General features: G+C 43.0%; 1 protein-coding gene across 2 annotated transcripts; it reads right to left on the bottom strand.

The window, feature by feature from the left end:
* Window positions 1-6: 6 nt before the first annotated feature.
* LOC131676672 (endoplasmic reticulum aminopeptidase 2) lies at window positions 7-15,060 on the bottom strand. Of its 2 annotated transcripts, XM_058955909.1 has the most exons (12): window positions 14,947-15,060; window positions 14,091-14,798; window positions 13,756-14,028; window positions 4,518-4,619; window positions 4,230-4,457; window positions 4,088-4,170; window positions 3,831-4,033; window positions 3,591-3,771; window positions 2,152-3,532; window positions 1,941-2,083; window positions 420-1,172; window positions 7-355 (listed from the first exon to the last, which is right to left on the bottom strand). In XM_058955909.1, exons 3-12 carry the CDS (start codon window positions 13,865-13,867, stop codon window positions 209-211), a joined length of 3,333 nt encoding a protein of 1,110 aa, XP_058811892.1. In that variant the 5' UTR covers window positions 13,868-14,028; window positions 14,091-14,798; window positions 14,947-15,060; the 3' UTR covers window positions 7-208. The 2 variants fall into 2 exon arrangements, with proteins under 2 accessions (XP_058811892.1, XP_058811894.1); XM_058955911.1 differs by lacking the exons at window positions 13,756-14,028; window positions 14,091-14,798; window positions 14,947-15,060 and adding an exon at window positions 10,128-11,507.
* Window positions 15,061-15,071: the final 11 nt, after the last annotated feature.

Raw genomic sequence — 15,071 nt, 5'->3', positions numbered from 1 at the left:
GCGATCATCTGTCTAAAGATTCGAAAAGAAAAACTAAAAATATAGATGTATATCATTGTTTTGTGTCTCCAATTTCTGCTACGGTACACCTAGCTGCTGATGTGAACTTCGCGTTGTTTCAGTAAAATTCCTCTTGTTTTCTTTTGTGTGTCGTGTGTGTGTGTGTGTTGGATTGTAGTTGTTCTTGTTGCGATCCTTCGCTGACTTATCAAAAATGGTACTTTTTCTCGATCCAGTTGTATATGGATGACTGTGAACGGCTGACCCATTCCACGTTGGCCGCGACCATACTGAGTGTCATGTTGAGTATCTTCATTCCCGGTCCACCTCCGAACCGTTCCACCAGAGATTTCAGCTGTTAACGAACGACGTAAGGATTAGTTGATTATGATGGATTGTAACGAGACAAACACACTCACCTCGTCATAGTCAAACTTGGTCGAACCGTACTGTGTGATGGCGGATATCACACGAGCAAAGTCGACACTCCCTCTCCCGAGCTTAGACTGGAAGTCGAACCATTTCGCCTGCAAGAACCGACAGGCCATCGCTCCACCCGTTGGCGTTCCTGCTATCGCTTCCAAAACCTGAACAATCTCCGCCACGGGTAGTGTAATCACGTGTGACAACAGTCGATTCTGTAGCCAGGCATCCTTCGTCACTCCGAGCGCTCGGAGAAGCTCCATACGCTCTTCGGAACCGATATCGTTCTCCTTTCGCATGGCATTGTACAGCGCCCAGCAGTCCTGCCAGTAGCGGATCTCACCCGATAGAACCGATCCGATGTAGGCCACTGATCGCAAGTTAGGTGGGATGCTCGTCTGATCGTTCATCAGCTCCTTGGCATTCCGAATGGCATCCGGTTCCTCCCAAAGAACCGCGTTCAGTAGCACCGTCGGTCTCAGCAGTTTCAGCTCTTCTTTGCCGGTGTCATTCCAGGTTAGCTCCTGCATCGATTTCGCCAGATTCTGACGGATGTACTCCGCCAGGACCAGGTAGCATTCGGAGTATTTGAGAATCTTGCGCCATTTTTCCAAATGCTTCAAACCCACTAGCACGGGGCCCCAATCTTGCTCCTTCGGGAAGTAGGATATCAAATCCATTGCGAAGTCACACGACAGCAGGTTGGCGTGACACAGGGTGAAGATATCCGAGACTAGGCCGACGCGGTCCTGAAATGATAGTGTACAATTTAAAACACTCTCAGCAAAGATATTTATGTTTGTATTTTCGATGTTCATAATGTTTTGTTAAAAACAGCGACGGCTCAAACGGAAAAAACACCGTACCAGCTGTCTAACGCAATTGAGATATCAGACGCCGCTTAAAACACGCATGCTGCGATCTCGTAGCAAAGCATACGCACGCTTGTTGCTAGGTACCATCGCGTTTGTTTACATTGCGAAAAATTGAAATCTGAAGTGAAAATTTAAATGCACCAATAAGTGATTTCGAACATTTTGCTTCACTTTTGATAGTAATCTATTAAAGTCTTGATGTGGTATGTGATTAAAGTGCTTTGGAAAGAGTGCAATGAAAATGAGACGAAGATAAGTGTTTCGAAAAGGAACCCAAGTGAAGAGGGGTCATATTTTCGCACAAAATAGGAACTACAGATAGTATTTCGCCAAAAACTCGAGTAGAGAATACATGAAAATGTTCTAGCTTCCACAAGTATTAGTTTCATGATACACCGGCAAGGTTAGTGAGTTGAAGAATTAATTTTTATATTTACTCGTGTCAGATATATGATCAGGTTGGAGAAAAATCGAACTGAGCTCAATTTGCACTACACTTTTTCTCTTGAGTCCTTAGATTTGAGGGACTTTGCTCTTGACTAAATTTGTGGAGCTTGATCACGGTCAGAATGTATAAATTGACACGACTGTCGGAGGGCCACCCGTATTCTGCTATCGCAGTGTCCCCATCTCGTTACTAACCTGCGTATTGAAGATGTGATGATTGATGTGCAGCTGGTCCACCAATTTTGCCCAATTATCTTCGTCGTAAAGCACCCGGTAGTACCCGGTTTGCTCGTGGTTCAACTTTACCCATTTCGGCGAATGATTGATGGTTATCATGGCTACAAAGCAGAAAACAAATATCAACATAAAAGGCCTACCAACCAACCCTGTCAGCTCTACTACTCACTTCCGGTCGTGTTGAACCATATCGTTTCCGGCAGCTGCTCGCTGTTGCTAGTCACATAACTGATCGGGAATGTCCAGCGAGTTCGTTTCTTATCCTTACCACTAGCAGCGGTCGGAGCGACCGTCGTCGTGGAAGTAGACATTGAACCGTTTTCCCCCTCGTTCAGATCATCGTAGATCGCAACAAATTCAGCCGGAGCAAAGGGTGTTTGAGAGACGTGCAGTTCGTCGCCTTGTCGAGTTACGTTCAGCAGTGGAAACCCGGGCAGATTCGTCCAAAAATTCATCATCTCTTTGACGTTCTTACTGTTGTTGACTTGCTTCGCACAGATCGACCACAGATCGGCTGGTTCCGCTGTTTGGTACTTGAATGTTTTCAAAAATTTTCCCAAACACTGACGGAAGTGTGATTCACCGATGGCAGATTGCAGCATTGCCAACATCGAAGCAGATTTATCTATATAAAACGCCTCGTTGTCACCACTTTCCGTTGTCCCCGCTTGGATACTCTCCCAACCCTGCAGAGCATCGACATCCAATGCTCGTGTCGTGGTTTCAATAAGGAAGAGTTCATTCATCGGCCACAAAGGACGAATCGGGGTCAGTATGAATCTACTCAAATATTTGATAATACCTTCCCAGAGCCAAACGTGCTTCCAAGCCTTCGGAGAGATCAAACCGCCAAAGTACTGTTTCACAATCCCTTCGGAGATCTTGACAACGGACATGTGATACTCTTTGGTTGAGACGTTCTCCGGTGAGTTCAGGAATGACGTCCGACAAACAATCAATCCAAGCGCACTCGTCAGATCATCATTCAGTGTTGGCAGTGCGATAAAGTCCAACTTGGACAGTGGGTATGCTACCCCTAACCACTGCTGTAGATACTCCAGAATATCTCGCGATGTATGCAGCACGAAACTTCCCTTGTCTACGTACGGTTTTGGTGCGTAGAAGGAATAAGCTGGTGCCGTTTTGATATCCAGCGCATCGCTTGCACTGGTGTGATTGTTTTCGGTTCCATTTGCGTTCTGATTCGTGTGATTACCCTGAATAACGGTTTCCGCGACAGCTCCCCCCATTCCTCCCGCCGTGGTCTCGTTAGCACCCGGCGATGGCTTCGTGGTTGGTTGATTGTTCGTCAGCTTGAAAAGATTCTTAGACAGTAGAACGGCAGTTAGATTGCGGAAGGGTTTCTTCTCGGCCTTTGTCAATTTCGCCGGCGGTTTAGTCGGTTCCAATAGTGGCCTGTGAGTATCCTTCGTTACGTTAACGGTTTGATAAATCGGCGACGGATCAAGCATTTGGCGTTTGAAATCGCTGATTACCCAGGCGATCGAATCCGGTGGCAGTGGAGGTGTCTCAGTGAAATCATCACGAAGCTGTGGGTGGTTTGATTTAGAAGGTAACATAGAACCCTGTACTGTATAGATGACTTACCAGTCCCGTACCCATATAAAACCCAACATCGTCCGTATCCTGTACGATCGAGTTTGACAGTCCTATGTGGAACCGATCCCGGAACAGTGATATCCGGAAGGATGCTCTCAAGTGCGGTTCGTCGAAGCAGGGAAATGCCTTCCTAGCACTACCTGGTCGCAAAACAGTCGCTGCCAGAATTCTGAAATGAACAAAACCGTGTAGAACGAAACATAGCTAACATTTGCCAGGACCATTTACTTTTTAATATCCGGTTCTGTCTCGAATTGATCCACGAAAAAACCGTCAGGTTCGGTGATCATTTTCGAGTACCATCGAATGCTGAGTGTGTAGTTGGCCTTCTTCCGCAGTTTGTCCCTCAACTCAATGTAGAGCTGTTGTCTAGGTGGATACTCTAATATTCGTAAGATTTTAAGTGCATATCCTTTTGGTCCTACCAACGCCTACAAATAAAAAAGTTTTACAACTATAATAATTACTAAAAATATGAATGATACCTTTTCTGTGATGTTTAAATCCTGTGCGTGGAGTACAATAAAGTTGGTCTCTTTTTCAACGTAGAACTCCACCGTCACTTGGCCTACAATGATAAAACAAGTAAGTCCCTTGATTTTTCATAATTTCCTACCAATAGCTAACCTTTAACATCCAACGTTGTCAAATTGGGATGAATGGTCAGCATGTACCGGTTCGGTCGTACATTGTTGGGCAGCGTGAGCAACAGCCAGGGGAACGGTTGCCCGTTGGTGGCAATCGGCAGAAATGGCTCCGAACTGTTGTACCCGTCCTGGAGATACCCGGGTGGGATTTTACCCGCACAAGGGCACACAGTCTGTGGTCCGGCGTATGCTATCACCAGAGCGGTGGCTGTTAATGGAAAAGAGGAATTTTAGCAAAATATCGGATGCAGAAGCAAACAACTATTACCTAGCAGTGTTCCCAGCACGATCGCTGTTACGCACAGTGCGCGCTTCTGTGAGCAAACGGCGACTCCTTCCCTCACGGGACGTCCGCTATTACTGTCACCGCCTGTTCGAGGGAGAAATATGTTGACAAGTTGTTTATTTGTATCTTTTACGATTTGAAGGGAAGCTGTATCAAGGTAATTAAAAGGTTTGACAAGCTATGTTAAACATGAGTATTACTAGAAATACAATAGGGAACTGATATGAAGAAAAGCTATGCAATTACTCAAAATGGACTTTTCAACGAATCCTGTATACTGATTTCTAATGAAAGATACAACACGCCTACTCACTACTATAGAATTTCCTTCAGATCTGACTTTTGGTTCCGGAATTAAAGGTGGGTTACTGAGCATACAGCAATTTTCCACTTCAATTGCTTCGTTTTGTAGGTCTAGATCACTGATAATGCATCGAAGATTCTTTGGATACTATCTATAATTCTGGAAGTCCCGGGCTCTGGGCATATTCCATAACAAAAGTGGCATCGCACTTCCGGTGTCCGGAAGTGGAATAACTAGTCCAGGTTGCGTTATAAAAATAGTGTCTTCAGCAAAGTTGATGTTTAATATGTAGTCTTTCATGTGGTTGGAATTGTGCGGTTGGGTATTGCACCATCCCATCGTTACTCTTCCCCTTACAAATCTTCCCTCCCTGATCCTACCACCCTCACGTAATCGGTAATCAAGTATCCAGAACTCGCAATCTAGAATCAAAGATACTGGTTTCAGAATTCAAGACCAACAGAATTTCAAAATACAGCATCAAGTATCCTGATTGCAGAGTTCAGGACCAAGGATCCTGGTTTCAGAATTCAATTTCAGAATCTATCATCAAAGCTTCAGGATCGAGGATCCTGGTTCCAGATATCAGGATTAAAGATCTAGGATCAATAAACATACATCCCGAATTCAGAATCTAGGATCATAGCTGTTTAGTCCAGGTGACTGAACCAAGAAGCCTAGTTCTAGAATTCAGGTTCCCGGATCAACGATCTTGGTTCCAGAACCTGGGATCAATGTTTCTGAATTCTGGAGCCAGGTTCCTGGATGATCCTTCTGGAATTAAAGATCAATGATTCTGATTCGGACATCCAGGATCAAATAAACTAGTTCCTGAATACAGGATCAAGGATCCTGGTTCCAGCATTCAGGTTCCAGAATCTTCTAGCAACGAAGATTAAGGATACAGGTTCCAGGAACTACGAGTAAGGCTCTTGGGGCCAGAACCCAGGGTTAAGGAATCAACTTCTTAAATACAATATCATTATTCTTTCATTCCAGGATCAAGAATATCACTTCCAGAATCCAAGACCAAAGATTCTGATTTCAGCTTCAGGTCCCAGAATCCAGCATCAAAGTTCCAGAATCGGTGATCCTGGTTCCAGAATCTTGAAAGAAGTATTCTGTTTCCAGATTGAAAGATTAAGGATCTAGGTTCCAGGATCAAGGAAGCAACTTCCAGAATGCAGGATTATGAATTTTGGCTCCAGAATCTAGAACCCAGTTCACTGCATCAAGGATCCTGGTCGCAGAATCCTAGTTTCCTAATCAACGATCCTGGTTACGCAATCCAGGATTCACGACTTTGCTTCCAGAGCCCGAGATCAAGTTTCCTGAATATGAAACCAAGTTCCAAGTTCATCCTTCCGGTATCAAAGATCAATGATCTTTGTTCGAGCAGCCAGGATCAAGGAACCTACTTTCAAAATAAAGGATCAAGGATCCTGATTGAAGCATTCAAATTCCAGAATCCAAGACCCTGGTTCAACCATCCAGGTTCCAGGATCAACTATCCTCGATCCAGAAACGAGTATTGGGGATCCAGGTTCCAGAAACCACGAGTGAGGCTCTTGATGCCGGAATCCAGGCTTAAGAAATCAGCTTTTGGAATCCAATATCAAGGATCCTGGTTCCAGAACCCAGAACCAAGGATGCTGCTTACAGAATCCAGGTTCAACCTGGATTCTGTAAACAGCATCCAACATCTGTAAACACCTGGTTTACAGAATCTGGAACCTGGTCCAGAATTCAGGACTAATGATCAAGTTTGCAGAAACTAGTACTAAGGCTCTTGGTTTCACAAATAAGGAACCTGGCTTCAGAAAACAAGTATCAAGGATTTAGAAACCAGGATCAAGGATCCTCGTTACAGGTTTCTGACTCTAAGATTCGAATCCCAGCATGGTGCTACGTAGGTCGTCAAAAGGTGAGATAACTTGGTCCTCAATGTTCCCATCTCATACCTTTTCGTGTGTCTATTAATGATATTTGATTCATATGCAATAGTCATGCTGAATTTTCAAACCGGGCACTCCCTAAAAATCTTTGGTGCCCCAAAAAAGTCCCTATGAAAAATCGAAATCCTGTTTTTGATGCCAAACTTGTTAGGCTGTCATACATTTTGGAGATTTTTTTAAACAATAAGGACTTTTTGAATAGTTGCCTTTCCAAAGCCAGTTTTCAGCTCAACTCAACCATTTTCTAAGTCTTTGGTGTCAGCCTATTTCCAACTACCAAAGACATCGGTCACGATACTCTGTGTCCTTTCTGCTGCTACCCGAGCCAGCGCAAAGCGAACAACGTAACAGTTACTTTTATCTTCTGTACATTGTCTGAAGAGCAAAGGAACCGTCAGTCTACCTTCTACTCCCTTCTCAGGCGAATAGTTTACTTCAGATGACCACCCGCTCCCTGGAAACCTTTCGATTTGCAGCCACATGATTTCCTGTTCGTCTACTATCAGAACGTTCACGGAATGGGAACAAAAACTCAGACCTTCTTACTGGCCCTCATCTCCTGCGAATATGACATTATTCACTAAGCTATATTTCTCCTTATGGTAAAAAAATTTGTTAATTTTTTTCTCCATTAATCAGAATCATCACAATCCGACACTCAATTACTGACAGGACTAAGCTAGCGCTGGATTGACGCTAGCTCCAAAAAATTAAAACAATATTAGTGTTTCTGAGACATCACGCATGACGAGGGGTTGGCTGAAAACATATATAGTGTTTTCATTGTTTGGAGCTAGCTTCAATTCGGCACTAGCTTAGTTTTGTCGCTAAGTTAGTGTTTAATTCCGACGAGTCGAAGTCGAAACGCAAATTCCATGACAAATTTACGACATTATTGTTCTTGGCTACGCGATGATTGACTCCGACCTTACGACGAACTACGTAATTTAGAGATTCGATTGCAACTCTACTACCGGTGATCTAGGGCGCGGAGGTGGTGTTCTTATTGCGATAAAGAAACGAGGCCGAAGAGTGATCCTGACGTATATAACGTTCACTTCTCTGCGGTCTAGAGTACTCTTGATAAAGCCAGTCGGCGATATAAAGTAGTTGTTGTAGGCGATTACAATCTTCCTAATCTCCGGTGGTCTTTCGATGACGATCTTATGTGCTACATTCCTGAAAATGAAAAGGTTCGAACTGATTGAGCCTCCGACATTTGTACTCAAGACCCTCACTGTAAGCTCTTCGTTTTAAAATGTGACACGCGTTCTGACTTGGCGACGTTTCTGCGACGTTTAACTAGTGACGTCCTCAACTTTGATTTTACTCGATGCAACCTCGAGGGAATCTGAACGGCCATTGGTATAGTCAATTGACGTGATATGCTGAATGGAAACGATTTAGATTAGCCAGTTGTGGCATTCTACGAGACTATCTATGGAATTCTTTGCCATATTGTTCCCAAAAAAAACGTGACAGCAAAAAATAGATTGTAAGCATCGGCGGAGGAAAGCCGAGCTTGGTCGCCTACGCAAAAATACTTCGGAAACAATGAAAGCGAGCGTCAGAATTGATGCAATATATTTTGAGTTCGCTAAAACCTACGGTATAGTACCGCATAATATTGCATAATATCGGTGTCCCTCAAGGAAGTCAACTAGAGCACCTTATCTGTATCTTATTCCTCAACGATCTCGGTACCCGCAACATGTCTGGAAAACTACTCTACGCTGATGATCTGAAATTTTTTAGTTAAATTGCTTCGGGATTCGATTCAGCTATGCTCCAAGAGAATATAGTCAATAGTGAGGAGTGATGCCCGCTGAATGGAACGCTGATCAACGTCGACAACTGTAATGTACAGACTTCAAGCCTGTCTCATCGAATTATGAATGGTGAAATCTATCCGTGACCTGGGAGTGTTATTTGACAGAAAACTTCGCTTCGCCGACCACATCAATGCGACAAGGGCTGAAGCTTTTGCAATATTGGGCTTTTCGAAACGAAACACTGCTAATTTCCAGGATTTTTACTCACTGAAAGGAGGAGCATTTTAGAGTGCGCTGTACAAATACTGGCGCCTTACAACGCGGTTCACAGTAATCGATAGGAGCGCGTTCAAAGAAGTTTTGTGCAATTTGCTCTAAGAAGGCTGCCATGGAACGACCCAATTTGACTGCCACCGTATAATAATAATTGTGCTTTGAAATAAAGTGCATTTCAATAAAAAAAAATCGACTACTAAATTCTCTAGTGGTAAAACCCCTTAAAATTGCATACAGCAAAATCATCTGAATGACAGTATGTGTACTAGAACGCAAAGTTCTCCATGCAATTCTCGACTTTTATTCATGTGTTTATGGAAATCCACCTCTGTGCTACGGCGGGTTACGCTGGTGACCCGACAGTGCAAGAGACAAGGAAGAAGATCTTATCGAGAGCACTAAGACAGCATTAACGAGGGTGAAATAGACCTGAATGACAAGAGTTAAGTAGATGTAGTAGGCGAGCAGACAAATGTTTCCCAGCCGCGAAAGAAGGTCTTGTCGCGCAATAGAAAGTTGCGTGAACAAGATCCGAAGGACACTCAATCATATTTATTTTTATCTAATCTGTATACACTCAGGTTTTTTTTTACGCGGGGGATACGAGCCGCGTAAATGAAAACCGCGTAAATGAAAACCGCGTAAATTTCAAAATCCGCGTAAATGAAAACCGCGTAAATTTCAAAATCCGCGTAAATGAAAACCGCGTAAATTTCAAAATCCGCATAAATGAAAACCGCGTAAATTTCAAAATCCGCGTAAATGAAAACCGCGTAAATTTCAAAATCCGCGTAAATGAAGACCACTTAAATTTAAGAATCCGCGATAAAGGGAACCTCATTGATGGATACCGCGTAAATTCCAAAATCCGCGTAAATGAAAACCGCGTAAATTTCAAAATCCGCGTAAATGAAAACCGCGTAAATTTCAAAAACCGCGTAAATGAAAACCGCGTAAATTTCAAAATCCGCGTAAATGAAAACCGAGTAAATTTCAAAATCCGCGTAAAAAAAACCGCGTAAAAAAATACCGCGCAAAAAAAACCGCGTAAAAAAAAACTTGAGTGTATTGTAAACATATAAAAGATCCGAGGGTCCGTTAGGTTACCGCAATAAGCCCAGTCAAATAATCGAATTATAAAAAAATTAAATCTTTTTTAACTTTGGCCGTTTTACGCTACCCAATTTTGCTATTCAATAACCCGTATCTCTTGATCCCACCGAAAGCAAACCTCTCACATCAGTTTTCATATATTACAATTCGCATCGTGACTACAATCAATCACCTGTAAGAAACGCCACATCGTCGGAATCGGGCTCCGTCATGCCTATCCGTTCTCGTCGCCAAATCTTACTGCCAGGGCCGCCGCTTCCGACAACTGACACTTTGACGGGGCCCCCCGGTCTGTGATTTCCAGCCAATCTGACGAATGGTGCAGTTTCTTGTGGAAGCCAAAAATAGTAGGGACGGTAAAAATCATTCACCACCCACTAGAGTGTACCGCCAGGCTGTTCGTTTTGCAACGAGCTAATGTGAGATCTTGTAAAAATCAAAGTAGCCACAGCTTTTCGGTTGCCAGACTGAGGACATCAATCCACCTAATTCTCTGGTCGTATTAAACACCCGCACTCCCGGCCGTTTGTGTGCTAATGCTCTTCTTTCGATTCACTGAAACCGAACTTCACGCGGGGTAAGGTGGAAACAGTGATTTCGGTTCTCACATGAAATGTTGATAAACACAACGCACGGACACAGCGAATGTGGATACGGAAACACATGGACAGCGTCACTCACTGTACGAGCACAAACACACGCACTGACTTGGAATCGTTTAGGTTTTTCCGTTTGCTTTTCCCTCTCTATATAATCCTGGTACAGGCACATTCTCTCACACCACCAATCCCGCTTTTCCTGCTACTGCTGCCAGTGATAATGCTTTTTCGACTCTGCTTGCTTCTACCCGTACGATGCTGATGATCGTCCATTTTAGATTCACATAAATTCAATTTATTCTTTCGATAAGCGGCTGTTTTCCCTCCTCATCCCAGCAACGGAACAATCGCCACACTTCAAGCGCATGTTTTAGTAGTCATGCATAATTTCAGGCGTTTCTGTATCTTTGCATCACTAATTGCATAAAAGCATGCAAAATGATTATCTTCCGGAGTGCTTTTTTTTGATTTGTCAATAACAAAACTGGACGACGAAGGTGGTCACTCTCACTCGTTTTTCCATTTGTTTTCCACCTAGGGCTTCAAATTCCATAATTCACGTAATTTTGTACTGACGGTCACCGTTTTTTTTAAATGATGAATTTGTTCTGATTTTTTGGAGTTGTGCTTTCTTTTGCCCTGAATGGATGCTAGAAAACTGACTGACTCCGGTTTGGGTTGGCGAGGGACTAGCGAGGCACAAAAATCCGAATGCAAACCAGAATCGACGAGTGACAGTGTGGATCTACAAATCGCGGCGCCCAATCGTCTGCTCTGCTTCGGTACGTCAGTCAAAGGCTCGGGACAAAACAAAAGCCGATACTGTGTCTGAATGAAATCGGGATAAAACGGACGGAATACGGAAAAACTGGTTCTGTAAAATATTTCGTGTGATTTTTCCGAGAAAATGCACACACACACTCACTGCTGGCTAGCGCTGGCAGGCAGCAGTGTCGAGTTGAGTTACCGGTTGGCGTGTGAGAGAGAGAGAGTGGAATATGTGTCAATTTTTGACAGCCGCCTACTGCGCATGTTCTTCGGTGCTGTGGCGGCAGCTGCTACTGCTGCGATTGCGAGTGGGTGGGTGGTTGCCGTTGGGTAGGTGGGTAACCATCAGGACTCACACCCCTCAAGCACTCACTTCCCTCGGAGATTGTTTTCCTCCAGAGATTGAGGTTATTTGAAGCAGGCGTAGGGTGTAATGTGAAAAGTGTGAAGCCGACCTGCACGAATTTGGTGAGACGGCCGGGGCATGTGTGCGGATCCGTGTATTTCTCGCCAGGTGGTTTGCTGGGTAGTGGTTACAGCTTCCGCGTATCACGGTGTGAGGTTCAAATCCGATGTAAGGTTCCTGGAACGTTTGAATAAGCTAGGGCTGTTTGGAGAAGTTAACCTGGAAACGACCGCGCGGGTTTTTTGCTGCCATGCCGGAAATAGTCCTTTGGGATGCTTTGGAGGAAAAGTGAGCTCTTGTATACTCGTTAAAAGGGTATCATCCGGTGGGATGCGATAAAGGTAGAGGTGAAAAACCATTAAATGGGGCAGCGTGACACAGCTAGGTACCGGAATTGTAATGCGACTTTAAAAAACATATATTTTCTTGATTTTTAAAACCATAACCAATCAAGAATAATGTTGTAAATTTTACACTTGAATACATAATTTGGAAACTATAGGAAATGACAACTACTTCCAATTGGCACATTATCTCAGTCATCTCAGTTTTTTATTTATATAAGCGGAACTTTTGAAAAAATGATTCAGTAATATTTCAATTTCAGGCCAACGCACAACATATAACCTATAGGTTTAAAAAAGAGACAACATTGCATAATCAAACCTATTATCATTTCCAAATGTCACCCCAGATTACAAACAACATTACATCAAGTATGCCATGTGTTTATGTACCTAAACCATATTGTTTGTTTACGAATCGTCGTCACAATCAAGTGATACTGAAATGCCACGTGCAGTTCGCGGCTTTTCTTCGTTCTCAAATAACGTTGGGACCAAATGAATTTCATGTCACAAACAACAACACCGATTAATGGATGTCTTCCAGAAAGTACGGCAGTACCGATTGAAGAACAATATTAGGATCCAAAAAGAAACCGACACCAGAAACTCCCAACGCCGATTTGGGGTAATTTGATACTCGCGAGATCATCATAATTTCCGCCGTCCATTTAAATTTCTCGTTCTATTGTTCTCTCCGTAGAGCACTATAGGCCCTAGACTAGTTAACTACTACTATTTTAGCTGAGTTGCTGTCGAATCACAGCGTACCTAAGTGTGTTAATAATTAACATGTGAATGTTTTCTTCCTATCTGTTATCCAACGCTTTCGGCATTACTAAGCGTTACATGCTTTACTTTTCGTGTTTGTAGCGTTAATAATACTGTAATTTTTAAAAAGGTTCAATTCTAAAATGTTCCTGGCACCTTTACCGTATCTATATAGTTGATATTTATTCAGAGTAAATGAAAACCAAAATTAAGACCCATCTATTGTTAAATTACGCTTCACCCATTTCTAACACTTGAAATGCAAAGAGACACTTTCGCAAAGTGTGTCGCCACTTCCGACATCACATTAGTCGCGACGAGTACACTTCAAGGATGCCACTTGCTATCCGGCTGACCCGATTCCTCGTCATTAAAAGTGTGCATATTTGCGGTACAGAAAGAGTGGGGAGGGGTAGCAGACGGAAACATATCGAACCAATCTATACAGCACCCAAGCGGATGTTCGTCAGTTCGCGATTTTAATTGATAAAAACCTCCCTCGAGTAATGCAATTTCGATCTGTGCTTCTCTTCCTGTCTGCTCTACGCTCCGCTATAGCATAGAGAGACAGATAGCTTTAAAAAGGAAGTAGGCACTGACGAACGATAAAAGCCATTTGGATAGGGTGGGGTTTTTCTATACCGCTCTCTGCCTCTGTAGTATGTGCGACACGGGAAAACACAATTATTTTCCCCCTTTTTGAAAACGTTTCCATGGTCACAGCCGTATGGCGTTGCAGCCGCCGACTATGTTTTATTTATGGCATTTGGATGCATGGTGATGGCCTGTATACGGAAAAAAGTGGCGGCGAATTATCATCCTGCGCGTGTATTTTCAGTACAAAACAAATGTCATGCATTGTTTACTATGAATGCCGCGGAAATACAAACATTTTTTTTGTTTTAATCTTACCGTATTTGTTAATTCCGTTGCGTTTTCCCTCCGACTGTTTGTCCATGCCGCCGAGTGGTTCCAGCTCCATGCTTTCGGCCATCGCCACCTTGTAGTCGTTTCGACGTTTCATCTTTTGGTATAGTGTTTATCAGAAGGAAAAAATGTTGTAAAACTGTTGGCCCACTTGTTGACGGTGTGATTAGTTCTTGGGTTTTGTGCAAATTGTGTTCCTTTTACGTTTAGTGGGATAAAATTTGTAGTTGTGTATATATATAAATTGTCGATATGATTCTGAAATGGCGACATACAATCAGTGCTGTGACCTTAGCGTTAGTTTTACCGAATTTACTCACATTTGTGTGTATATTATTTGCTCAAGCGAAGATATCTAGTTGATATGATGATTACTTTGAAAGATTTACAATAGTCAATCACGCGAAAAAGCTACACCGTAATGTGATAAATATTGTTGATTTTTTCCTTACATTAGAACTAAGAACAAGGAGTTCTGCGCGTTTCGGATTTTTTAGGATTGGCGCATATAATTGCGACCTTTCTGTGTTGATGGTTTTTCTTCTTCTACGGTTAATTTATGGAGGGGACCAATTAAAAGTTCCAAAGGCACATCAATTTCCTAGAGATGGGTATAAAATACACCTTCCAAAAAGGGAGCTACACTTCACAAAATGATTGTTGGATTTTTCACTGCACTGACACTAAATTGTCAACTATATTTGGTGCTGCTATGTGGAATGGCCACCTACGATTGTTTCCAACCGAAAACTCCAACACAATGGTTTGAGAATTATTTCACAGGCACCATTTTCTCGAATAACTCCAGACTAATAGCGATACATAGCGTGAAGCGACAATATAAAATGAGATGAAAAGTTAGCCGCCGACAACAACCCCTACGGCAGCTCCGGGGTGGGTTATTTATACATACATTCACAGCTAGCAGTGAGATCAGCCACTGTACAAAGTATGATAAGCCACGAACTTCTTGTTTGTACACTCCAGTTTCCGAATAGAAAGAGAGATAGAGAGAGAAAGAGGGACGGCTAGGGAGGAAAAAAACATTTACTTCACAGCACTATTTTCGACCGCCTACGGTTACGAATCCATCTTTTCTTTTCGTTATCCTGTAGATTCAATGTCTCCGGTTACAGATATGGGCAGATTTCTCAATACAAATCAAGATGTCCTTACAAAAATTCGGGTGGTCACTAGTCAAACACAAACATGTGACGATCTGCTTCGCACAGAAGAATCTACGTGAGCCTGCCTGCCGTTGCTGGGTGGTTAGTTCGTCCGGTTGGTTCGTTGGTGGTGTA

This window comes from Topomyia yanbarensis, chromosome 1 (genome assembly GCF_030247195.1).
Source record: "Topomyia yanbarensis strain Yona2022 chromosome 1, ASM3024719v1, whole genome shotgun sequence".
Taxonomy (NCBI): Eukaryota; Metazoa; Arthropoda; class Insecta; order Diptera; family Culicidae; genus Topomyia; species Topomyia yanbarensis.
This window is presented reverse-complemented; position numbering and strand designations above follow the sequence as displayed.

Bases quoted from the DNA above. Each gene is read 5' to 3' on its own strand.
- LOC131676672 (XM_058955909.1), bottom strand. From the start codon at position 13,867: ATGAAACGTCGAAACGACTACAAGGTGGCGATGGCCGAAAGCATGGAG. The intron at 2,084-2,151 runs GTGAGTAGTAGA...TCTGCTTTGTAG, and splicing joins ATGGTTCAACACGACCGGAA to CCATGATAACCATCAATCAT. The intron at 1,173-1,940 runs GTTAGTAACGAG...CTATCATTTCAG, and splicing joins ATCACATCTTCAATACGCAG to GACCGCGTCGGCCTAGTCTC.